General features: G+C 34.2%; 1 protein-coding gene across 18 annotated transcripts in view; it reads right to left on the bottom strand.

Annotated features, from left to right (window-relative positions):
- The window catches only part of NFIB (nuclear factor I B), a 465,570-nt gene that overhangs the window by 811 nt on the left and 438,250 nt on the right, over positions 1–26,509 (bottom strand). For 3 of the 18 annotated variants that reach the window (XM_081570139.1, XM_081570286.1, XM_081570160.1), the window contains exons 9-11: positions 25,992–26,157; positions 22,880–22,962; positions 12,915–13,003 (exon numbers count right to left, since the gene is read on the bottom strand). The exons of 4 other annotated variants lie outside the window; for them this stretch is intronic. In XM_081570139.1, coding sequence (XP_081426265.1) covers positions 12,915–13,003; positions 22,880–22,962; positions 25,992–26,157 — 338 coding nt within the window. The remainder of the gene's footprint in view (positions 1–12,914; positions 13,004–22,879; positions 22,963–25,991; positions 26,158–26,509) is intronic. 11 more of the 18 variants (XM_081570179.1, XM_081570230.1, XM_081570281.1 and 8 more) reach the window with 7 other exon arrangements.

The following is a 26,509-nucleotide window of genomic DNA, read 5'->3' as shown; positions in this document are numbered from 1 at the left end:
AATCATGTTTCCACATCCCAGCTGCTCTGAGTTTGGGAGCTGGGAGAGGGTTGTGGGTGGAGCTCCACAGGGGGTAAGCAGAGGAGAGTCTTGCCCATCTCCAGTTGACTCTAATTTCACCTATGCTGTATTTGGGGCTATTTAAAACAAAAAATTTTGAAAAACAGTTGTCTAATTGCTACTGGCATCAGTTCAGTTCAGTTCAGTTGCTCAGTCATGTCTGACTCTTTGCGACCCCATGACTGCAGCACACCAGGCTTCCCTGTCCATCACCGATTCCCAGAGTTTGCTACTGGCATAATCCCTCATTAAACAAATATCACATAGAGGAAAATAACACAAGACCTACACATCATAGACAACCCCAAACCATACATTTTGAGTATACCTAACCAGACGCATTGTTAGTTTCAATATTCAACTTGAAACAAATGTCAGTTAAGTAACAGCTGCACAAATAATCATGAACCAAAAAAACATCCAACTGACAATTCCATACCCAGTTTTGTCATGGTCTGGCATGGAAACACAACCTCAGTGTTTTAAATTTAATTGATCCACTAAATTTAATTTACATTGTTTTCTTTATTTTTAGAACCATGAAGTGAGATGGATTCTACTACTGTAGCTATCAAGCTAGACATCCTCATTTTTTTATATTTGAATTCCAAAGGTACAAAAATCTTTATGGCATATTAACTTGAAGAAATAATTTCCCTACCCACCCCCACTCCCCCAAAAAAGAAAGAGCTTGGATTAAAAAAAAAGAACTTGGTATGTGACTTTTTTTAATCTCATGATACGTTTAAAGAAATAATTAGGCTTATTACTACGTGTCTAGGTACATACTTCTGAGTTAATATTTTAATAGGAAAAACTTTACAGTAACCTTTTATGCTCAAAGGATTTTGTGATTAGACTATGAGCTCCATAAAAACAAAGTCCATATCTCTTTTTGTTCTGCATCTAATACAGTACTTAGTACATTGTAGGTGCTCAATAATTTTTGGATAAACAAGCAAATCAATTAAATATTCCAAATCACACCCAACTATTCATTTTTTAAGTGTTGCTCATAATCACATAGTTTCATGAGTACATTGCAATTTGACCCCCTATGATAAGAAAACTGACATCTCTGGACTTAAAATGAGAGATGTTCCATATTAACAAAAATTAACTGTGCAGGAGTAACCAAATAATACGTGAAACCAAAAATTGAAACTAAAAAGATATGTCATCACCAGATGAAAAATCATAATTCTACAGAATAAAAAGTTGTCACTGAAACCTTTTCTAAGAGACTTAATTGTTTTCACGTATTTCTTTCCTCCCACACACATCTTCAACAAGTATTTCTGTACTTTGCATCACTGATCGAGAAGAGTGTTACATGACACATTATTAAACATTTTCCCTCTACTGTCCTTCCACTGCACTTAGTTATACAGCACTACAATAGCACTACCTCATATCATAATTATCTGTTCCTATGATTATCTTACTGACTGAAAGGTAAGATCGGTAAAGAAAATGACCTTATCAGTCCTTACTATTGGCCATAGCTGATGCTAATCATTTCTTAACAAATAAATGACAAAAATGGATCTCCCTTATTTTTTAACCTAAAGCAGGAACCATGTATGAAAAACAAAAAGACTCGCTCAAATGGATAATCCTTGACAATAAAAGACAATGTCAACAACAAGCGAATCACTTTGCAAAATTAACGAGTCCCAAATAAAATGGGCTCTAGGAAGTCATTTAGAAACTACATACTTGAGGGAAATAAAGTGTATTTTAATGCTTGAAAATAGATGTGGCTCTTAAATGGAGAAGTTTACCAATTAATGGCAGAAAAGACAAAAATTCAGGGTTTAATTTGCAATAGCTTTCTTACTCAGCTCTTTAGAAAAGACATGTATTGTTAGCCTTTGGAAAATCCTCAATAAAAATAAATAGATGCTAGTAACTAAAAGGACTCTTGCTGCAGAATATCTAACAAATTCAATTTAGATGTTTATTTAAACCTTTTGAACCTCCCATCCTACATTATGACCATGTCAAAATTGCAGTGTGTGATATATTTGTCAATACTGTTTATGAGCCTTTGGGGAGAAATAAATCTCAGACATTAACACTGTGCAGACCCCATATATGAGTTTATAAGCCTCTTATTGCCAATTTGGAGGTTAAACTCAGAATTATAAGGCACAGGTATTTTTAGAACTTTTTGGTAGTACCATTGAAAAAAATCTGGTCAAACTAATTCAAAGATTATAATAAAGAAAAATGTTTAATCAAACAAAATAACCTAGATCATTTAATTTCAAAAAACAATGCCTCAAATTGTACAGTTTTTTGGGTAAAAAGGTAACAGTGCTTTTTAAATATCAACTCTCTTTACATAAGTCTATGCCAATAATCACCAGAATGGATAAAGTAAACACACTTTCATATTTATGTACATATACCAACTAGTTATATGTGAAATGCTTACTGATTTTAATTCCTTATAGAATGAAAATTATATGGAATCTAATTTTCAATCCAATAATCTGTGTCTCTGTCTATTAAGAGATAAGAATATAATTGAAAGATTTCAAATGTTCAAAGTCAAATTAAGCTTTTCAGCAGTGTATCTTCAAGCACGCATATACTTGGTCTTCATTAAATTTTCCATTGCCAAACCACCTTTTTTTTTAAGGCAAACAGAAGATGAGCATGACTGAAAGCACATCTTTAATATATATATGTATATATACTATATATATATACCTGCCATATTAGTAAAGGACAAAAAAAAAAGAATACAAACACTTCATGGAAAAATCAGGCACCAAAAAAAAGCCCCAAAGATTTTGACAATACCATGACACACAGCAGAATTCATGCTTGTGACTCCTATTCTATGTATCCTCTCAGTATGTATTGAGATATTTCGTTAGAAATGAATACAAGTTAAATAAAAATTCTAAAAAAAATTCAATACATCTGACCTCCCGGATTATATTTTCATATGATTCTGGTCAAATATATGATGTGGTTGTTCCTCAGAGGGAAGAAGCAAACAAACAAATTACATTAATGGTAGGTGATGGTATGGCTTCATTTTATTCTGATCAGACTAGCTCGCAAGCATTGTGTTTCTTCCCTGTATCACTCTTCAAGAGAAACAAACTGTATGGCATTATTTCGGTAAAGAAATACACCAAATTATGTCATTTGAAAACAGGTAAAGGGAGACAGGGAAGACATGATAGCTGAGTTGGAAAGAAATGTAGATATCTTCCATGTGGTTCCAGTAGACAGAATTAGCATAGAGGGAGAAACCTTCAGAAGATAATCATGCTGATGGCCTTCTATAAATAAGATATCATCTTGGGTGTTTCACACATCCTATGTCACTTAATCTTCTCAGTGAATTATTGACATTGCCATCATTATCCCCTTTTCACAGATGAGAAAGTTGAGGCTTAAACTCACCCAAAGTTACCCACCAACATCTCAGATGTGAATTAGTTCTATCTGATTCCCATGGCCATTTAACTATTACATTGCTTCCCTGGGAAGTAAGACATCAACCAAACATTCAAAAGAACTTTTGAACACAGTTTTCTAATGGCAAAACATGTTCGTTCACTTCAAGAGACAATGAATTTCCCATGCCCCACACTGCTGGATTATAACCTGGCTAGTATTGCAGCAGACTTGTGCACAGAACATGTGGTTGGTCTAGGTGATCAAACAGCTCTGAAATTTGATATATCTATCTCCTTTGAAAACAAATCTAGTTGAAGTTCTATTAGAGTGACCTTATGGTGAGGATTAAGGAGGAAGAAGATACCCACATCTTTTTAAAAATGATACACTTTTAATATATTTAAAATCCAGGACAAACTGGATAAAACTGTCAGTCTTTGCATCCAGAAGGAGTAAACAGACTCAAAGAACGAAAGTGAGAAAACTCCTTTGGGCAAGTCAGAAGTCGATGGTTATGCTTTTTAAAAGTTATGCATTCTGTAACTGTGTATTCTAGGCCAAAAAGGATTAGGTTCTTAGCTTTTAACTTGGTAACAAACCAAGAACCACAGGATACAAAAAAAAACGTATATGGAATCATAAGTTGAGTAAAGAACCAAAGACACAGGCTTCCTTCAATTATTCATCTTGAAATAAAAGCTAATTGAAGAATGGCAAATTTCAATGTGCATCTGATAATGGGCTGGGCAACCCACTTGTCAAACATGTTGTAAAATGTCAAAGTATCCAGTGTTGTACTATTTTGAGGGGACTAATCACATCGCCCATTCAGATTTTGCATACTGATTTAATTATAAGACTACCACATCTGCTTTAGAGATAGTACTCTTTCAAGAAGCTTAAAAAAAATATTACAGGAACGAAGCACCAAGAACTGTATATACTCATATATACCTCAACTGTACCAGTAGCCACATTACTTATAGATAGCAATAAAAATAAGCAATGGCCCAGAAAGCATGAGATAATAATTAAAATAAATACTTGCATTTAAAAGCAAGATTTGCCCTTAGTTCCACTGCTCCTGTTTCAAATACCCCCAAGAAGGAAAGTTTATTATTTCCTTGGCTAAACGTTCCTAATTTTGTTTCCATAATATTAACACACAAGTATTAGTATCTCTCCCCAAATGCACAATAAACACTTTTCCTATTAACAGCTAAAATCTGCTGGAAAAACCAATCAAGAGCAGTATAATTAAGTATCAAGTCAGAAACCATGCTGTCCTGGATGTATGCATTTGGACTGGCAGCTTATTTCGATATAATACAAATGCTACAATGTCTTATGAAAAAAACGCCCACTTAGGCCAGGGGAAGGAATATAGGAGTGGTATTTAAGTACTCATATATTTACAAATTATTAAATTATTACATAAAAATAATATATCTAAGAATTCATTAATGTATTAGAGCAAAGAAAGTGGTATTTATTAAATATACCAGTTACTAGCATTTACAGAGTGTGTCTTATTTGCCAGGCACTGATCTATGTGCTAGACCTAATTTAAAGTTTTCAAATCTCATTATACACCTATAAGAAAAGTACAATTATTATTCTGATTTTACAAATGAGGACTGAAGCTGGAAAATTGTGTCTTGCCCATCTCCTGTTGTTAGGTTGTAGAAGCCAGAATTTGAAATCTAGCAGTGTGGTTCTAAAGCCTACATTCATATCCACTACATTTCACCTCATCTCCCTCTTTCGTGAAACACATTATTTATATTACTAAGCAAGAATTCATATTATCCCTGAATTATACAAGAGATTTCTATGAATTAAGGTCCGTATCATTTAGGCACAATGGAATTCCCTAAAAAGTATAACTTTTGAGTCCAAATTTCAACACAAAAAACTGTATTTTATTTATCTAATTCAAGATTCTTTTCATCTGAGGACAATATTTGCATTTTTTGATGTATATACAGATGTTGCTGCATGTATATAGATTGCTTGCTTGCATTCCACTTCTGATGCAGCTAAAACCAGAAGTGAAATATACAAAGTGGTCTTGGGTTTCTTCGATTTATTTCCCCATTTTTCAAGGATCATTATTACCATTGGAATGATCCTATTTGCATGCAAGATGATTTCTAATGATTGTTACTATTTGTAATAATCTGTATTGGAAAGCTCCCTGGCTGGCTCTTACCTGAACTGCAAAGTACTCTTGTGGGCTCTCTGGGAAACACCAAATATCATAAACTGCAGGTGGCTCATGGAATTATTCTAACTGCAAGCAATAGCACTTCATAGTAATGAAAGAGAAATGTATTTGTTTCTTAACTAAGTAGGTAAATAGCTTGCTTTATTGCTACTCTTTGGGGACCAACGATTTTGAAAATAACATATCAAATCAGTAGGCCATCAAAGCTCATTAATTTATATTCAGTTGTTTCAGATGTGTTTTGTTATCATGGCATGCTGGATGGCATGTTAAATTTACCATGTATGAGTACTAGCATTTTCTAAGTGAAATAATGATATATGCCAGTGAAATATGCTATTTAACAAACAGCACAGGGCAAGAAGAGCCCTTATGTATGCGGTCACTGCAGCTAAAGGTCTAATGTGCTCATTCTAATGTCTGTACCGTTAGTAAACAGCTCTTACAAAAATTCTAGACCTTTCAACAAGGCAATCAATATACTTGAGAGTAATAAAAACTTATTTCCTTAAAATGTTTAGCCATAAGAAAGAAAAACACTCTTCCCCTAAACTGGCCAAATTAAAAAAACAAAACTATGTTAGATACTTTTCGTGTTTTAGAACTGAAAATGGTAGAGAATCATTATTGTAAATAAATTACAGTATACAGATGCATATGTATATAACAATTTATGTAGCTGTGGGAGGTTTCAGCCAATTAAAAATATAGAATTATCAGGCTCAAAGCAGTGATTTGATCTCCTCCCATAGAGAATCCTGCGTGTGGATTTCCCTCCTTTCTCTAGTCTGTATTCCTCTCTGTCCCCGGCTCCTTTTCAGGGCTATTGTTACAAGTGCTACAGCCCCCTTATTAGCATATGTGAGTCTTCAACAGCAGACAAAATTCTCTACAAAAATAGTGCTTCCAAATAGTGTCTTTCACTAGAGAAAATCACCCTAGGCATACTAAATTAAATAGAAATGTAAGTTTTACACAAAAGCAAAATGCGATCCTTTCCCAAATGATTTTCCTTTAAAAGCAAAAATCAGTGTTATTTGCACCATTTCACTTCTAAAAGAGAATTTTTTTTTTGGTATCAGAATTCTGAAGCATCAAATCACAAACGATTAAGGAATTGAACATGTTTTATATGTTATGCCTGCTACTCTGTTCACATGTACAAAAAACCTTCCTTCTGTCATCAAACAAAAATCAACAAAGGAGGGAATAACTGTAAGTTTCTACAATTTCTGAATATTCAAAATTTGTCTTCTTCAATGTCTTGAATTTTTGCCTTTTTTCTCCTTTTGTAGTTTCTTATTACATTTATTATCCTGTTTACTCAATTCATACACTTTGTCATCCAAGTAAATATGACTAAAAACGCACTGTATACTTCCTAATAGCACTAGCAAACATGAGAATGAAAAAAGGAAGTTATTAAAGGGTGCGTTGGCCAGTGACAGAGCTAAATTTCCTGGGGAATTAATACATATGTAAATATGGCACTTTCCATTAAACATCTTCAAATAAAGTAGGTGTTTAATGTACTTCTTTCATCGCAAAGGGTTAATCAGCAAGGTTGACATTTGGGAATTTTCTGCATCATGCTCCTCCCTCTCCCCTAGTGCAGCCAAAAATCATCTGACAGGAAACGTAAGATTAAGTTTGTCCTACCTAAGCGAACAAAGAGTGCTCTGAACAGGCCACTCGTTTACTGCAGAGCGGGAACTTTTCTAATCCTGCTGGAATCTGCAGTGCTGCTCAGAAAATATCGTGGAAAAAGTTGTTTTCTTTCCTCTGACATCTTGTCTCTGGTCATCCCATTTCAGTCACACTGCAGATCCTGCTGCTTCTCCCATGAAGGTTAACGTAAAGCTCCAAACATAATCATGTGGAAAATGGACATTATTGATTCCTACGGTCCATTGTTCCCCTATCCTAAGTCCCTGAAGTTCAAGTTCAATCTGGAATTACATCATGTCTGGTTTCTCCTGGTTACCAGACGGCTTGAGACGTGACCACAGCTACAGAAAAAACAAACAGCCTTCTTCACGCTTCGGCTCCCCTATCGATTCAAACGTAAACTTTTTTTCTTTCTCTCAAGTATGCTTCAAGTATGGAGCATGGTTAATTTAGAGATTAAGTTCCAAATTAGATTATCTAATGGCATCTTAATGGATTGCTGACCCATTTCCTGTGGGATGGCAGCATGCAAGTCTGGCTGGAATACAATTAATTTCTTAGGAAGTCTTCTGAAGAGTTTCCTAGATAAAAAGGAAACGTTGTGTTGTGCAAATCTTTCTTTACAAATGGAGAAAGTTAGGCAAAACTGCAACAAATCCCCAATGTATTTTTCAACAGCCAGATTACAGATAACTGCGTGTGTATAAACACCAGATCAAGATTATTTTTAAGAATGCTCACACTTTAATTTTTGGGTTCATAACAGGTGCAAATAATTTTCATGAAAACGTAGTAGTAACTCGTTTAAACAGAATATCCAAATACAAAGAGCAACACTAGTTAGCAGCTCTAGTTCCCAAACAATGGTCATGTGCAATTTTGGCTTTTGCAAATTCCCTTCCTTGAACCAGATTCTCCCATTCAGCCACCTCCTTATCAGCATGTCTATCATAGTCCCAGAGTGGTGCTAGGGACCCAGAATGGTGTGTAAAAAGTTGAACATTTTGAATACACGTTAGAGCTGACAACTGAAAAGGAAATTCAGCACTCTGAGAATAAAGCTCCCCCCAGGAACTCCAGGAACAACCCAGCTGTTGTACTGTAGTTATGTGTCAAGATAACAAACTGAAAGCAGGAAATGCTAAGCTGGTCAATTCGTAGGGATGGTCTACGTCTAATGTGGAAATACAAGTTAACTCTTAACATTACCTAAAGCCAGTACAGGGGTTTGGGGAAGAATGGATACATGTATACATATTGTTGAGTCCCTCCACTGTTTACCTGAAACTGTTCACAACATTGTTAATCAGATATATCCCAATACCCCAAAATGTTTTTGGTGTTAGAGCTGGTACACACATCACCCACATCATACACATGTCATGTGTTTGTACATGTCACATGCATACACACATACATGCATGCACATACATATGCATACATGTTTATGTACATACACATGCACACCTGTGTATGTAATACACACCATATATGCATATGCATTATATGCACATGTATATTTTACATACAAACATATAATTTACAACACAATAGTGAAAATTATTTTGTTTAAATATTCATTCTTAGGTTATTGAGGACATATTTTACAAAGAAAAGTTTAAAGGATGAAGCAATGAAAATGGTACAAGTTTAAGGAGAGGGTTTTGCAAATAGACTTAAATGTATGAAATGAATGCTATTCTTCCTTCCTTTTTGCCGTCCTTCTCCTGACCAATCAGATCCAAATAATCTTTACTGGCTGCTAAATTTCTCCTGGGAAATCAAGCAACTCTCTAGAATTGCAGTAATAAACGACAATTTCTTACAAAAACATGTGTAAAGTCACTACAGAATGAAGTATTCAACTCATAGAAAGGAACTGCTAACACGTGTAACATGGAAAATAGCTGATAAAAGTCTCTTCGGTGCCATTCAATTATGGCATCAGCAGAAACACAAAAATCCCTCCAATTATTTCAGTAAAATCTTCATTTATTCATTATTTCAGAGGCTGAGCAAATGGTTTGTGTAAACATATCCTTCAGTAACACGCACATGTTTATTTTAGCCATCTGAAGGCTGCTGCTATGTTTATAGAAGCCATCAGACACATACAGCCACTCACTTGTGGCTTTGCCTTTTCTTGAAAGGGGTGAAGGGGGAAAGAGGGACTGAAACAATAAATCCAGTTTCTCTTTTGCATAAAGCACTCCCTCCAATGTTTTAAAATAACTTCTGTTTATATTATTCTTGGATTGTCCTGTGGCTTTCTTGTTCATTCAAATATATTGCTCTTTCATATTTGATAGTACAAGCTATGTTCTGGCTATAGCTTCAAGCAAGCAAGCCAGTTAGGGAGTTAACTGCTGTATTTGTTTATATCCACATAACTCACAGATGTGATAGTGTAATTTGTCCACATCAGAGGACAAAGCACAGACACAACAGTACTCTCATAAACAGCATAAGCAACTCATCACCCTGCTAAGAGCTGAGCCTCTCTGGACTCACGCAGAAGTGAGCACTCCACCAAGGGATTTCACTGTGGGTTAACTGCAGTACCTGACCTTTGGGTTAGGAAAAAAAATCACATTTTCAAGATGCAAGCAACCACACACACACACACACACACACAGAGCTCTCAAAATTCTAAGGTCAAAACAACAATACACCTTCAGGGTTGCAACTTAATAAGTCTGTGAAAACTTTCCAAAGGAGTCAGCTTCAGTTCTGAAGGGAATGTTTATACACTGGGATTGGGGGATGCATGGAGAGAGAAGAGGATGGAGGAAATCTTCCAGCTTTGATTTATGCTCGCATAGCTCCCTGGGCACTGCCATTTTCAGTCCTGAAGAAGAAGTTGCCTTTGACATGGAAACACTTCTACAGAAGGACGGGCACAAAGCAGAAAATGAGGTGACCGTGGACAGTGATTATACCAAGAAGGTAATGGCAGCAAACAGCAATCAAAGTAAAACCAAACACTTTCTTTGTCTTGTCCTCTGCTACTGCAAAATCTCCAGGGGTTGCTTTTGGTTCAAAACCAAAAACAACAACCACAACAAAAAGAACCTGATATTTTCTTTATTCCATTAGGACAGAGGCAAATGATTTAATTTATTCAGATCCTTCGAAAGTTGTAGCAATGGCCTGAAGATTTTAGACGTCTGTTATCTACTTTAAAAGTAATAGCGTTATAGACATTTTTGATTTCTTTTTTGATATCTTTTTTCAGAAAAAAAAACTTATGTGTCATAAATAACTGCAAGACACATATTATAAACTATGCATAAATTATGCATATGTTGTGCCACAGACATGGCCTATTTGTATGATCAAATATACACTCTACTTGCGCCTATTTTGGATAAGTATAACAAAGCAAAGCAAGCTGCTGTCTCTTTTGAGTTCATTTATTCTGAACTGTAGGATACTTTTATTTTAAGAATGGTGAGGGTGTGTATCAGTCATGCAGTGTCTGGGACTGCCCACCACAGAGTTTCAATAAATACCTGTTGAATGTATGATCATGACACCTGCTGTTATCAATTATGTGCCCCCTGAATAATGATAAAAAGGGAAGAAACAAACCAACTACCTTTGTCAAGCTTTTTGAAGCATTAAGGCTATTCTACATATCATTATTTACTAATCCCCAAAAATTATACTGGAGAGAAAAAATAAAATCTTAACTTAAATGAATTGATTTTTTTCCTGAGTGATTATGACCTGAAGCTGATGATCGCACCAACTTTTCACCAAGAAGGTGATGTGTAAGATGAATAAAGCTCTCTTAAGAAATGAGTTTAGTCATCATACTAATTCCCTTCAGTCCCTGTGTTCTGCGATGATTCATTGCCCACTCACCTTTTCTTTTTGGGAGCATCAATTTTTGAGTTGAAACATTACTAGGAACTAGGTGCAGTTACATTTTAAGTCTCCAGCAATTTATACCCTCATTTCAGTTTAATGTACTTTAGCAATACTACCCAGTTTTAGATAAGTAAATATCAATCAGTAACCCACAGCACAGATTTGGAAACTCACACAGCTACATCCACATTAAAAAACACAAGCACTTGCCATCTAACTTGCAATTTTTTCTAAATACAGTAAGGATTATATGTAGAAATGGGCCATTTAGCCAATCAACAGAACATGGAATGTAAGGATAAATAAAATTATATCCAAACACTGTGTTACCAAGTCATATCAACTTTTAAAATACTTACTAACAAAGACTATTTAAATAAATAAATAGTTCATCTTCTTTCACTGTGTATACACTGTATTTTTTCCACATGGAGGAATAATATAAGCTTCATGGAAAAAAATCAAAAAGGTAAAAATTTATACATTTTAAAGTGGATGTTATACTAGTCTCTAAAGAGGAAAAGTCATATGGCATTCATTTCAGACAGTGAGTTAATAAAATGTCAACAAGCTTTTAAAACAGAATCTAATTTTCTTAATTTTTACCTGAGTAAAAAATGGAAATTTTATTAATTTCATTCTTTGAAACTCTACTCTTTTTTCCTACCAAGCATATGAAGATAGGCAGGCCTTTTACAACCAATACTAGAGAACGTACTTTTAACATAGGGATGCTCAGTAAAGAGAAGATGACAATCAGAGAGGAGATGGAAAATTATGTTGGCTCTACTTTTGTTGAACTCCTTATGGGATTACCTCAGTCTTCTATAAATTTTTATCTCATTACATATGATTATATCATGAATTTTAATCATTTAATTTGTCAATTTGACACAATTTGTTCTTTACTGAAATAATTCATAAGAAGTTGAATTAGCACTACCTACTTTCTAAAACCAGTAAATGAGACACTATCAAAACTACTTTCAAAAATGAAATTTTAGTGATCTTCTCAGCCAACCAAATCAATTCTCAGTGAGTCACATCAGTGTACAAACAGAAGCTAAATTTTTTTTTAAACCAAACTCCTAAAAAAAAAAAAAAAAAACAAACCACACTCCTTCTCTAGCTGTTGAATCCAACAATCCCCCCAACACACACCGAAATTCATGAGTGTTGCTAATAAACAGTTAAATTGACTAATCTGACCATTTTATCTTTCCTCCAATCTAAAATGACTTAAAGTTAACAGTAAAGAAAAAGAGCTGAAATGAGAAAAATCTGTAATGGGGAAAGACAATATTTTACCCTCAGATAGCTGACTTCCCTAAAACTATGATTTCAATTTTCAGGTCCTAAATCTAAGTGTCAAATAACCTCCTCCCCCTCCCCGCCCCACCCTCACCGATATTATAAACTGTTGACAACATCTGACAGGACTCAGAAATTCCAATCATTAATTACTATTTGCTCTAGTCTCCTATTAATTTGAAGTTATATCTCTATAAGAAATATGGAGGAAGAGGGTAGGGAAAGAGGAATGGTATAGCCAAAACAACTAAAATTTTAACATATACTTTCCGTAAAGCTAGTTAGAAACAAACACTGTAGCTCATGTAATTTTTAGGTGTAAGTGTAGGGTTGGAAATAATTAAAATGTTACCTTTGCCAAGTAATTCCCAATGTATCCTCACTGGTACTGGGGTATAAATGCCTGCCGTTTTGATTCATGGTCCAGTCACAAATCCTCAGCTGTCAATTGAAACCTAGCAGTCAGATATGGATCGAGCAGTACTACAGTTTTTAGTATTTAAATGAACACATGCAAACTAGTACTGTACATGGCATTAACCTTATTTTCCCAAGAGGCAACTTAAAAAAAAAAAAGCAAAGAAAACCTTACTCTGCAAAGCAAAATTCCTAGAATATATTTCAGAAAAAGCTATTGCAATATGCTTCTCTATTAATTAAAGCATACAAGAGAAATGAGTGCTTAGAACATAACAATTAGACATTAATTAGATTACAAAATGAGCTGAAATAAAAGCAAATGTTAATGTTCAATAGAGAGAGATATATCTTAGAAAAAAAATTTTAAGCTTTTAAAAATATATAACATACCAAATCATCTGCACTGAGTAAAATAATCAATAACTTTAAGCATGCAGTTTGCAAAACACAGAAGACATGCAGTTTAGAGGAGAAAGGCCCCACTTTATAAACATTTCCCCTAAGTTATGTTTAGAAGCATCAAGGGATTCAGTTTTAGATATTTACTAATTTTACTCAAACTGGCATTTTTTTTTTTTCCATAAAGAGTTGATACTTTATTTAGTTTCTACTTTATTTTAAACTCAGAGTAATGGCATTGGAAATCCTTTACCACATTTGAATAGAGTAAGGAATGCACTGAATACTAGCTGAAACAAATTCTTCCCAGCTCTCCAAATCATCAGCTCTGCCCTTCAGAGGTTGTTCCAGTAACCCTATCCAGCTCTGTTTGGTTAACAGCTGCCCTACAGTGCTAGCAGATTTATTGAAAAGATATATTGCTTATTTTTATGCTTAAGAAAGTAAACTTATCTGGCTTTGGGGGGGAACAAAAACACTGGAAAATCATGGTTTTTAATCTGTAGATAGCTATGCTGTAAATTAACTGAATCTCACACTGAAAAGAGGACTTATTCACAGCAATCCACTAAACCTGGCATGCTGCTTTTCAGTAAGAATTTCTAGAAGATGATGATTGGAGCCAAAGTCCCTTTAAACTTATGATAAGTTACTTTAATCCTTTCTGATAACAGTATGGCTAAAAAAAAAAAAGGCTATTAAGAATCTTTCCCTTTAAGACTAGTTTCTAACATACTATAATAGTGATTCTGCAGTTTGAGAATATTTGGTTTTGCTTATTTTTCTACAGCTCTCTGAGGCTCAAAAATACCATCGAAAATTCCCCAAACATGCATTTTAATTATACTGAGACTTCAGGTAAAAGTAATTATATACATTAAAGAACTTTAACTAATCAAATAAATAATTAATTAGTTAAAAAGCCTAAATAGTTCACTTAATGTACATAGTTAAAAGATACGTAAAATTTGCTTAAGATACATTTCATAAATAAGCCATAAATCAGTAAAGAAATTAAATTATAATGAAAAATATTCTTAAAATGGATCTTAATGCCTGAATAAAGGAGAAAATGTACACTTGATTCATTTTAAATCAAACAGAACAAAATTTTATGACAAGATGTTTTAAAAGTTCTCAACATGGAGCATTTAATCAGAAATGCAATGTAATCAGGTAATTTGAAAAAAAATTTTTTTCAGTAACAGTTGCCTCCTTCAAAGTGCATTCTTTTCAAGCAATACTAGGAAAACAATCTAAAACAGTTGAAGGTGTTTGGCTTTGTATAACAATTATCTTAAGGACCACTCATAGATTCTGCTCTAGTCCTAATTTTTAGTCTGTTAGATATTCTGAAGAAGGGAGGGATATATTTAGAATTACATAATTCTGCTAATAATTAATTTCAGGTTAGTTTCTATGAGCCTCTCAGATTACACTGGAAAAATTTTCAGAAAGAGAAGCTAGCTTCACAAAGCCAAGTGAACCTAAATATCTCTCACTGGTTGGCTTCTTGTCAGACAACTGGGAACACTACTGTCTCCTTGGAAGAATGCATATGTAAAGAAATGCATATGTAAATCAGTTTTTCTGCTGTTCATGTTGCTAGTTTTTTGCTTGTTTCTGTTTATTATTCCCACAAAATGTCCAGTAGGCTATCTTTGGCCACCTGTTGAACACTTAAAATCAACATAGTCTTAAATGTTTCTTTCTCAGCAGTAGTCTCAAAGGGATTAAACCTCACTACAGCTCTTCATTTTCAATCATATTTAAGGTACATGAGATCAAAATATCTTCTTCCAAACAGACAATTATACTTAAATAAACAAAAAATGACCACTGAACATATTTAATAATAACCTAAATGCCAAAGAAATAGGCAGGATATTAATTAGTGTTGATTTCCCTTCAGTTACTGAAAATATAAAATATAATTTAAATTTATTTAGCTATTTAGATTGTGGGCTGGCATTAACAACATTTACAAAAATTTCTGAGGAGAAATGTATTTATACCTGCTTATCTGTTATAACCTACTTAAGCCAGGTAACTTAATGAAGAGCCTTTCTCTTCTTTTTTTTTTCTTTTATTAACATCCTTTTGCATAAAGCATCTTTCAATTAATATTTAATAAACCTCATGATTGAGCAAAATAATTAAAATAGAAACTGCATATTCACTGAAAATTTCCATGACACTAATTCCTAATAAAATCAATTTCTAAGAATCTTGTTTGAATAAGATAGCTCTGACTCAGCAAATTTTGAACAGATTCTCAGGTGATGAAAAGTTAATATTAAGTATATTTAAGCTTCTTTTTGGAACAAGTTAAATATTCTTGGTGTTAGCATGATTCAGAATCCCTAACCAAAATGGATTTTATATTAGGCTTTAAATGTTTAAAATGATAGGTAATAATCTTATTTGAATTTAGGGTGGTAAGTCCTCAATTTCTGTTCTGTGGGAGAGTTGGTGTTATGTAATTTAGCTATCAATTACTTTTTAATTAAATTAAAATTTTTAAGTGGTACATAAATATATGCCTTTCATTAATGTAAATTTTTTTCTGCAAAGCTTCAATAAAGCCTAGTGATTTTTCCAAGAATTTTTCCTCAAAAAATAGGAAGGTACTTTCCCTCCACCCCCGCCCCCCATAGTAATCAAATTTAAAACAGCAGAAGCAAAGTAGTTTAGAAATTTAGTTGAAATTGTACATTTGTAGCAGCTCTTACATTTGTAACAATATAGACCCTTTGACAGATTTGATTACATGCATATTCTTACATAAATACACAGATAAAATTTAAATTCTTTAATTTATATGTACCCACAAACATGAAATTAAATTGTCTAGAAAATTAAGGAAAATTTTATATTAAAACAATTATGCCCAGATTTCCAAAAGAAAACAGAAGGTGAGGTAAAGAAGTTAATACTCTCCTTTAAAAAAAGCTATGACTGTAGGGATGGGGCTGAAAAAGTCCAAACAACTTAAAAAGAAGGCAAGGTAAAGTTTTCACTGCAGATGTTCGTAGGATGAAGTTCCCTAAAGGCTTTGGAGTGAGAACCTTATTCTAAGTCTAACTCAAATGAGTTTCAGAAAAACAAGGATGGGGACCATCTAGCTTTCTTCAAAAAAATCTGCCTAAGGGGAAACACCTAAGATCTGGATCTTGTCCTAGCCTACAGAGCACTCAAGATATTCATGTAGGTAGAATCAAGATTGCCTGTGATTTCAGAATAAGAGTCTGTTTATTCACATGAAGGCGCTCCATTGTTATTAACAGGGGCTTTTGTTAAATGCCTCGAAGTTAGCTTTGGGAACAAAATAAAGAAAGTAAGAAAATGTTCTACTTTGCTGGACTCAACAAATAGGCCCCTGTACTAACAGTCCCTGATGATGACAACAGCTCTCAGTTGAACCCGTAAACCATTAAACTGTAAACAGAATAATCAACACAGGCAAATTTGTCTTTTCGTTTTTTATTTTCCAACCTGACAGGGACCCTCAAGGGAGTATCTTGAAAGGTGTGTTTTATGTTCTTTTAGGTTTCTTCATTTTTCCGGATAGCCCCGGAAAAAGAAAAAGAGAGAGATTTTTGGTGAGTGGAGGTGCTTTTGGTGTGGGGTGCTTAAAAATATTAATCCTTGAGGATTCATACTTTCCACTTTCCATACTTTCTTAACTCTTAGATTGATTTTTATTTTATTAATTATCTCCCAGAGAGCAGATAAAATGACTCTGCAGGAAAAGGATATAGCCTTAGTGAACAAGCAAAATGGTCAAGATAAAATTGTGATATAGGTGGAACTTATAAACATAAAAAAATGAAAAAGATATTCCAGGTCATCCTGGTACCTTAAAGTCACTTCTAATATTACTTTCTGAAGCTTGTGCTTTGAATATTTAATAAACACAGTAGAATTAAGTTAAATGGATATGCCTAGTTCATGAGCTAAATAAACACTACTGATGATAAATTGTAAGAACTAGAAAATGAAAAGTTTCTTTTATTTTTAAATGGAGGCTACTTTCACCTGTAAAATTCAAGGTTTCAAGGGAACTTGGAGATCCCATAGTTCAACCTCTTCATTTTCTCTTTCCAAGATAAGAACACAGGACAGAAGGTTTCAAGGCTTGTCCAAGGCTAGACATGTCCTGTCATGTCAGCACTAAAACCACACCTCCTGACTCCTAATCCCTTTCTCACCCATCATACCAGTTTGCTTGTCATTGTTCTTTTCCTACCCTGTTTTTCATGCACAGCTCAAAAATATTGAAGGCTAAAATGTCTATAATTATAAATCGTTATAATTTCCTTTATTTCCCTGATTCTACTTAAAGGTTCTAAAGTTAAAATTTTCAGAAAAGACAATTTTCCCTTTGTGATTGTGTTGATTGAAATTTGAGATTACAGTAAACATAATTTTATTTTTATGCTATCTAGAATAATTTATCTGGATATTAACATTTCATAGCCAGTAAGTGAATGAATCAATGAATGATAAAAGCAGACATTGGAAGGTTTTCTGTTTTTTTTTTTTAATTTAAGAACTAGCCAAAAGCTAAACATTTGCATAGTCATTATTTTGAGTGAAACTTCCTCTAAATGTGTTTCCTTTCTAGCTAGCATATGTGAAAAGTGACCTCTTATCCCTTTACATACCTACCCAGAAGTCATGTGATAGGGTTTTACGTCAAGCTGTCAATTATGATAACAGACACAATAAGAACAGCCCAAGTGTTGATAGCCTGCTTCCTGACTTCATTGAAAAGTTTGTTGATAGTCCACTTGTGGCCTTTCAGTTGCTTGCCTTTAATAAAAGACTACCTTGCCAGTGGTTTTCATGTACCTAGCTTTGGCTATGCCATTTGCCAGGACAGATATTATAAAGAAATTTCAATGAATATTTTAGATAAATAAAAAAAATCCTACAGAGGCAATGTCTTAAAAAGGTCATTAGATAGAACAGAAATTTTCAGTGTAACAAGAAGTTCTTTCAAATTCTAGTTTCACAATTAGATCAATAAAAGTGTTGAAAATATTTTGATAGAAAGTAGCCCAGTGACTGAAACTGAAATAAGAGCATCATACAGCCATGCAAGAGATGTAACATGCGGAAGCCAGGGCACCAATAAAATCCATGCAACTAAGAAGTAATGCAAGGACTTGAGCTGATTAGGCCACTGATTCATTAATAAGTAGCATTACTAATAAGCTCTAATAATAAGCAGCATATATAGTCAGGAGATTATAATTTTGAGATATGAAAATAAGCCTTGTATCTTATAAACTAGAGCTCACTTGACTTTGTTGTTTCAGGGAAGGTAAAAGTGACCTTCCATTTGCTCCATCTCAAATCTATATCAAAGGTTAATTTGTACTCTAGTAGCTAGCTCCAATAGTAATCTTTTATTTCCAAACAAGAAGCTTCTTAGCTACAAACTTTTATTTCCAACCTGCAATAAGGGTTTTTTAAATATGTTGTATTGATATATGATAGTAAGGATTTCAACTTTAATAATGACCTCACACTCAGGTCTAACAGTGACCATCAAATTAACTGATTCTTTTACATTACCAAACTTTCCAGATAACAAAGAAAAAAGACCTGCAATATAGCAAGTTCATTATGAGGCTGAACAGATTAGAAAGCGGTGCTAATTCAAGGAAGCGGTTTCATACTCACTGTTTATACTAAAATTGTTAGACTAGATTTATACAATAATTTCTATATTTTCTAAGCAATACCCAACACTCTGCTATATAATTCCCATTGTCCTAGGGAGATGAAACTTGGGAAATGTAGTTTCTTCATTGCCTATCATAATGAATGTGCACAGTGTGTTCAGGAAGTATAAGGAAGAAAGGAAACACCACATTTTACTAAACTTCTATGAAGTTAAGCCAGAGAAGAGGTCCCTGACACTTCTGAAAAGGAAAAAAGATATTTTTCAGCAAAGACTAAAGAGTTTAGTTTGCCAGAGACCCATGAGTTCTTCAAGCCATGACACCATCTTCCGACAGCAAAGTTAAAGAAAAACGAAGTTCCAATTGAAGTTCTGATTTTAAGATTTCCCCCATGCCAATAGTGAATGCATTAAGTAAGTCAATCATCCCAAAGAGAGTCTGGTTCCAGACCTTAAACAGCACTCAAGATTGAGTTAAGAGATAGAGGAAAATTTCAAAGTTCCGATCAGCTGGCATGAGGTGATTATTATAACTAACTAGAGGGCTGTTTTTAATTGAAAATACTCAATTGGTTTAAAGAAATATTTTTGAAATATTCTTTATGACTGTGTGATTTTATTTTTCAGATTTAAATGAGATAACACATTTATAATAGCAGTGAAATTCCTATGTCAGAAGAAACTACTATTTCAAGGCAGCTCTTAGCAACCAGTGTTGATCAGTAATAATCATTATAAAAAGGAGCACAGAGATGTATAATTACTAATAACAAGTGCATGTTTACCAAGTTAATGGTTATAAAAGCATATGCTTTTCGTATTCAGATCTGCCAAAATGAACATACTACTCTTACCAGTAGAGTAAGGGTTAATTTTAATATTTTCATTCAATTTAAGAAGCCAGTGTCCTTGTAGGTTAGAAATAACTACATTGAAAGCTCTGCTTTATTGTCATTGTGTGGAAAGATTATTTATAAGATAGTCAAAATTATTCAACAATTTTAAATTTATTGTTAACTCTAATTTATATAGGCTATATTAAAGTTCTTTTCTAAGAAAAAAATAGCACTTGACAATGCACATCAATACTTTTCATAACCTAAAAGGATAAATCTTTATAAAACAGTCGCCAATAAACTGAAGAATGTACCTGGTGACAATATTTATTCTTAAGGGGTCATGAGTATTAAAAGCTAAGGGGTATGTTTGAAAGAACTCTCTCAGACTAAAACCATTGCCTTTCTAATTTTGAATTTCTCCTAGCTAATATAAAATGATTGATTACCTTTATTTCATGTACCCCTTGATTTTTCTTTTCATTCATCACTGAGTACTTTAAACCAAATGCATTTAAAACCTGCTGCTAGAAGAGTGGTCTCTTTTAAATCTTTGGAAAGTAATGAAAGGACACAGTAAATCAATCTCATTTCTGCCGTAGGAAAGAATAACCTTTACTCTACTGAAGTCATTTAAACCATTTCTGTCCCTCTGTTCCTGGACAGTAAACATCAAATTTCATCTCTAGGATTCTTTTAAAATTTGAAAGGATTAAACTAAATAAAATCTTTTAACTAGAGCCTTAGTTTAGTAATATACATGTACAGTAAGATATGCATATATAACCATTTTCTGCTTGTCTCAAATTGCAGCTTATTATGAATTAGCATATCATGCTCTCTCAGTTCAAAAAAGTAGCACCAATTCTTTCATTATACAAAGGACAAATTATCTATTTGTATGGTATTTAAAATTGAACACTGTATTTTTCATTATGAAACATATAATTTTTCTTCTAAAGATCAATACACATTATATATTCCATAAATATATATTGCATTTGACAAATCAAATCATATTTATATTGTAAGAGACTTGACATGTCTACTTAAATAACAAGTGGTGGCCTTTGATGAAAAAAGTTTGTAGTTCTGGAACTCATATATGTATTTCAATTAATGTGCTCAGAACTCTACCTACATTGACTAATATTCTCCCGATGCTTATAAAATTTTCTTGATTTATCCTTGGACATATGAAAGGAGAAGTAACTTTTATACAATCATTTGTTGTGATCATAATTATATGAGGCTCTAATGACAGTCACAAGTGATAAATTAAAAAATTAAAGCTGCCTTAGGCTAGGACAGGAGGTTGGGACAATTTCTTCTAAATACATGAAAGTGGTTATCATGTTCTAAATCTGTTTGGGGCTAAAGGTTTAAACAACAGAGGCATGATTCTATGAATTAAAAGTTAACTGAAAACTAGAGATGTGTCATAAAGCATGCAAATCCCATGATAAGAATATTTCTGAAAATATGTAGAATGATTTGTAAGAGAATAAGTTTCTAAACCTATAAATCCTGCATAGTTTTTTAAAAAACACAAGGAACATATACATTTGTCAAACAGAACCATATTCTAGTAATTATAGCACATTTCATATTATAGCAATTTTAGAGGTGAAAAAAACAAAATTTCAGAAAATTATGTTGAAAAGCCAATAGCTGGCAAAACCACTAATTATTATTTGGTATTTTCATAACTGTGTACAGATGTTTTTAGTTAGTTCTCACTCTTTTGTTTTGTTTTGCTTTTTTTAAACCTGGCAAAACGTCAAGTATCTTGAATAAGCTATCATCTTTATGATTTTCTCTGAACTCTGCATGTGGTGACCTTTAATATAATCAGTCTGCCACCTTCGCCTGCAACTGGGCAGGATTTGAAAATTCCACGTGAGGCACAGATATGCATGATTAAGCATAAACTAGGTGGACAGGTCTAGAACAAAAGAAGCTGACATGAGTACCTGTACAGGCTTGTTACATCTGTAAAAATTCAGATGCACATACAATGTATATTACAAATTAAGAGTAAGCTCATTAATACCAACTCTTTCTGATTCATTATAGACTATTTTTCCCTATGTAATATTTTGCAACTGTTAATTTCAAACTGCTCTGCTATCAAAACTTGAGAGCAGCAAACATATGCATCATGAAATACATTTAAATTTGGAAGTGTTTAGAATTATTTCTGTCATCCTGTAACTAGAATCATGGGATATTTTTATTTGTATGGTCCATGCTTTTGACTATGGCTAATTTGTTTATAAGCTACTATTAATCCTGGCTGTATATTTTCACAGTTTGGATAAACACTTCATTTGCATTAAATTTACAGCATTAATGAGATGTGAAATTTAAAATGCTACTTGAAACATAAATGATGTACGAAAGCAGAACCAAAAAAAAAGTGTTTTAACACATCTGAAATCAGTAAACCAATTTAAACCTATTAAAATAGGAAGGATGCGTCGCCTGAGATTTCAGCTTCATAATTCATCTTCTTGAGCCAAAAAAACAAAATGAGGAGTAAAACAACTAGAAACATGAAAGTGTTCAAAAAGGGAAAAAGAAAACACAAATTGTGAATTGTGCTGTGTTTCTACTCTAATAGCCTTTTAAATAGTTGACAATTTTTATCTTGGAAAGTTATAGGCTGCTGGTAAGTTCTCAATAGTCAATCAGACTGAGGAAAATATTCTAGCTGAAACACTGTTTTCATGGATGTTATGGATATATGCTACAGAGAGGGAAAAGGTCTTGAGCCAATTTGAGAAATCCTGCTTAGAGAGACAAGAAACAAAAGATAAATAAGAAAATAGTTTGGAAAATGAAATGATCAGTTTCTTTCTCAGAAGTCCCGTGAGCCCCATTCTGAGTCCAGATCTGAGAGACAGCATGGAGAAAAGCACCAATGCAAAAGCGTGGCTACACCATCACACCTGGGTGAAACTTGCCCACCTGTTGCTGATGTAGGAAGGATGGGTCTCTTGGGCTTAGTCCCACATATCGATTGGCTTGAGATGTGCCTGAGGCTGTGTAGGCTGATTAAGGAAGAACAAAAACAAAGATAAAAATTGTGAACTATCAAATGAACACCTTGTCCACGTAAAAGAAACCCAGAGAAGTGGGACTTGCAACCAAAAAAAAAAACAAGTGTATCTCTATTTCTCTTCTCTTTTGTGTAAGTGAATACCAAGGGATAGAAATGACAGCTGACCTCAAGTCAACTGGTTTATCCTTCTCCTCCACCAAATCTATCCAGGAACCATATCCTATCCTTTGATGTGGTCATCTCATACAAGCTCTAGTTACAGTCTTGCAGGAGTACCAAAGACTGGCTAAGTAGTAGAGTCTTTTTCCTAGATGTGACTTTTTACTAGATATTGGGTGTCTAGCAACAGAATAATCAATGATGGTCTGTGATTCTAAATGTAAAATCAGACTGAAAGTCTGTTAGGAAAAAGTGAAAGCTTTAAATGATGGAATTTAAGCAGATGTACTTGATGATGCAGGATGAAAAACGTCTTACCGAAAAGTCTTACTAAAAAGAAAAGTTAATATTAATAACATGAAGGAGAATTTTTATTATATTTGATAGAACATATTTCTGAAAAAAATGATTTCTTTTCCAGAAGTACAAAAAGTCAATCTTTTGTGATTGATCCAGGGAGGGAGTTGACAGCCCCTTTTAAATACTTGGCCACCAGGTAGTAAGTGCGTAAGGTGAATACTCCTTAAATTATTATGGTCTCACCTTGCAAACAGTTTTCATTTAGGTACTTTTTGGTGCAGAGTGAATTTTCCAAAGAAAATGTCTCCGTAGTCCTAAAGACTTTTGCTTCTTTTCACAAGGAAAGGACTGATGCATCTTCCAAGCACTAAGCAACCCCATTGTTCCATGTCAGAATAAACAGGAAAACTAAATTGTCATCATTTATGTTACATTTCTAGGTCTGAAGAAAGCTAAAATATTTGGTTCAAAACCTCCAGACTGATGAGGAATCCAGACAATAATTTTTAAAAGGCTTTTTAAAAACCAATATGTTAATTCTGCCATGTTCATTTGATCCAGTGAAGCTTTTTTAAGTCAGCTTTTTAAAACAGTGAAGATGCTCACAATTCACCTTTTATGTATTCTTGAATGAAGTACCCACGCAATGGCAACCATAAACAGCCAGTGGCCCCCATTCAATCTCCAGATCTCTAGAATTCAACGCACAGCACTGAAGAGCCTCACCCTTACAGAGTGGGCACCAAGTGTGTGTTAGTCTTTCTTTTCAACCATGAAAAAGGTTTCCTTGGCCTCTGTATTTTCTTTAATTTTATTGACTTATAAATTCAATGGCCAATTTTTCATTATCAGTGGTGCCTGCGGAGTTGCAGCTACAATTTTGTTTATAGGAAAGAAAAACAGCTCACTTTATCACTTTTATGCAGGAGGAAAATGGACTGATGAAGCTATTTTTATATAACCAAGATACTCCTTTTGACTATTTTATGATTTTGTAAATCAAATCAGATCCCTTTTTGATCAACCTGTATGTCAGTATAAGAAATAGTTCATTAACAAACAGGCTGACAGTATTCCCATAAGTGATCATTTCAGTTTGATTTTTCCTTGAATCTTATCTATTAATGACAATATAAGAGTAGGTACCAAAAGTTTCTGGAAATTTTAGCTACTTTAAAAAAAAAAATCTTTGTTTTCTATTTGCTTGTATTTAAACTGCTGACTTTGTTTGCTTAAAGATGCCAAGGCATCCACTTTCGAAATTTGGATGTAGTATTTTAGCAACTGTAATATACATGGCTAACCTGTAGCACTAAAGGATCCTTAATCTTCCTTGACTGAGTCTCATCCATTTCTGTGCATTCAGGGAAGTATTCACTAGTGTAGGTCCCTCTATCAACAAACCAGTTACTAAGCATTAATGATTATTAATGGGAATTACAAGCTTATCTGGTTTTTATTAGTCTATGGGCCTCATGAATTTTGAGAAAGAAATGCTGAATTCACTGTACCCACCAAGTATTGTCCACTTTCCCTGTAAGGTTCTTTTCAAGTCTTTCAGGGGCCACACACACAAAAAGAGCATCTTTCCAATGGCCAATAAAGAAAGAGCCAGTGGCTCTGCATTTCTATAATTTCACACAGGATTTTCAGAACATCAGGATTTTCCTGCTTTAACAGTGCAAATAGAAGCTCTGGATTTAAGAAATAAGGATAATTGAAGAGAAGCAAGCTAATTCCTCCTGACTAGAACTTTATCCATTCCACTTTACCAGTCTGTGCACATCAACTCCAGTTTTAGAAAGCTGGCAGCTTGGATGATGAAGCCAATTAAAAAGCTTTGCAATAATTTCTTGTGTATTTCTGAGCACTCTGTACAAACAAGCAAAGGAATCGCTTGGGTTACTGGTATGAGCTATTGCCAATTCACCGGCTAAATCTCTGACATTTCAGATGTTCTGGCCATGCTAAAAAGCATAATACCTGATGCACCATGATAGAGTAAAAAAAAAAAAAAAAAAAAAAAGTTGCAATGAAAGTGCAGGTAGTTGACATGTGCCTAAAACTAAGCTTTGAAATGCTTTCTACACTGAACATTGTGAGACTGTTTCTCACAATGACATAACCTACAGTGATGGAAACATGCAATTATCTTACAGAGGTACTGATTCAGTCTGCCTTGTGAAGGGGCTTGATTTCTACAGGAACGCTCCAATAACTAACATTTATCAAATCTCTCTTTGGGTGATATAAAAACCTTGTACACTGTTATGTCATTTAGTGCATTTTCAATGTATACCTTGAACAAGCAGGCATGACTTACTATTTTTGTTACAGCTATTTACTCAAACAAATAAGCTTCTCCCTTTTCAAATACTAAGCAAAATTTGATAAGAGAGAGCGTATGAGAGCCAGGCCACATCATGCCTGCTAGTTCCACATAAATGAGAAATCTCCATCTGGTTGAGTAGCTGGAAAAGTTGCCGTGTTTTCCACCTTGGATCAGTTATCCAGTGGTGCTTTCGATGGACATTTCTCATTTCCTACAGAAATACTTACTGGTTGCTGTAGGTGAAGCTGCCTCACCTTCAGTGGATGTAGTGATGGGTTTAGTATCTGTCATGGTCAGAGTCACAGGTCGCACTGCACTGGGATGGGGAGAGGGTGCCAAGACAGGAGTGAAATGGCCAGGCACTTTCCCTACCACTTGACCACTGCTGTTAGGCTACAAAACAAAAACAGAATGCCGGGTGAAACAATCCAAAAGGCAGTTATCTCGTCCAACAACTCCACTCAGCACACTCGACTGAGTGGACCCTGCAAGCTGTGTGTAACCACCACACAAGCCCTCTCAGATCTGAGTTGAGAGGCTCATCAATGGTTAGTAGTCCTAAGAAGCAGCAGCAGCATTTAAAAGAAAGTCTTCAGCTACAAGGCACTTTATATAGGTTTAGTCGTTTCTACAACACCCTGAGAACCAGGCAGAACTGAGCCTTCCATAGCGTAGGACAGAAAACTCAAGTGGAGACATTGATGCTGAGCCTGAGACTAAAACAGAAGTCCTTAGTGATTTCCTG

The sequence above is a fragment of the Giraffa tippelskirchi genome, chromosome 1 (assembly GCF_054371585.1).
Source record: "Giraffa tippelskirchi isolate mGirTip1 chromosome 1, T2T-mGirTip1v1.2.pri, whole genome shotgun sequence".
In the NCBI taxonomy this organism is placed as follows: domain Eukaryota; kingdom Metazoa; phylum Chordata; class Mammalia; order Artiodactyla; family Giraffidae; genus Giraffa; species Giraffa tippelskirchi.
This window is presented reverse-complemented; position numbering and strand designations above follow the sequence as displayed.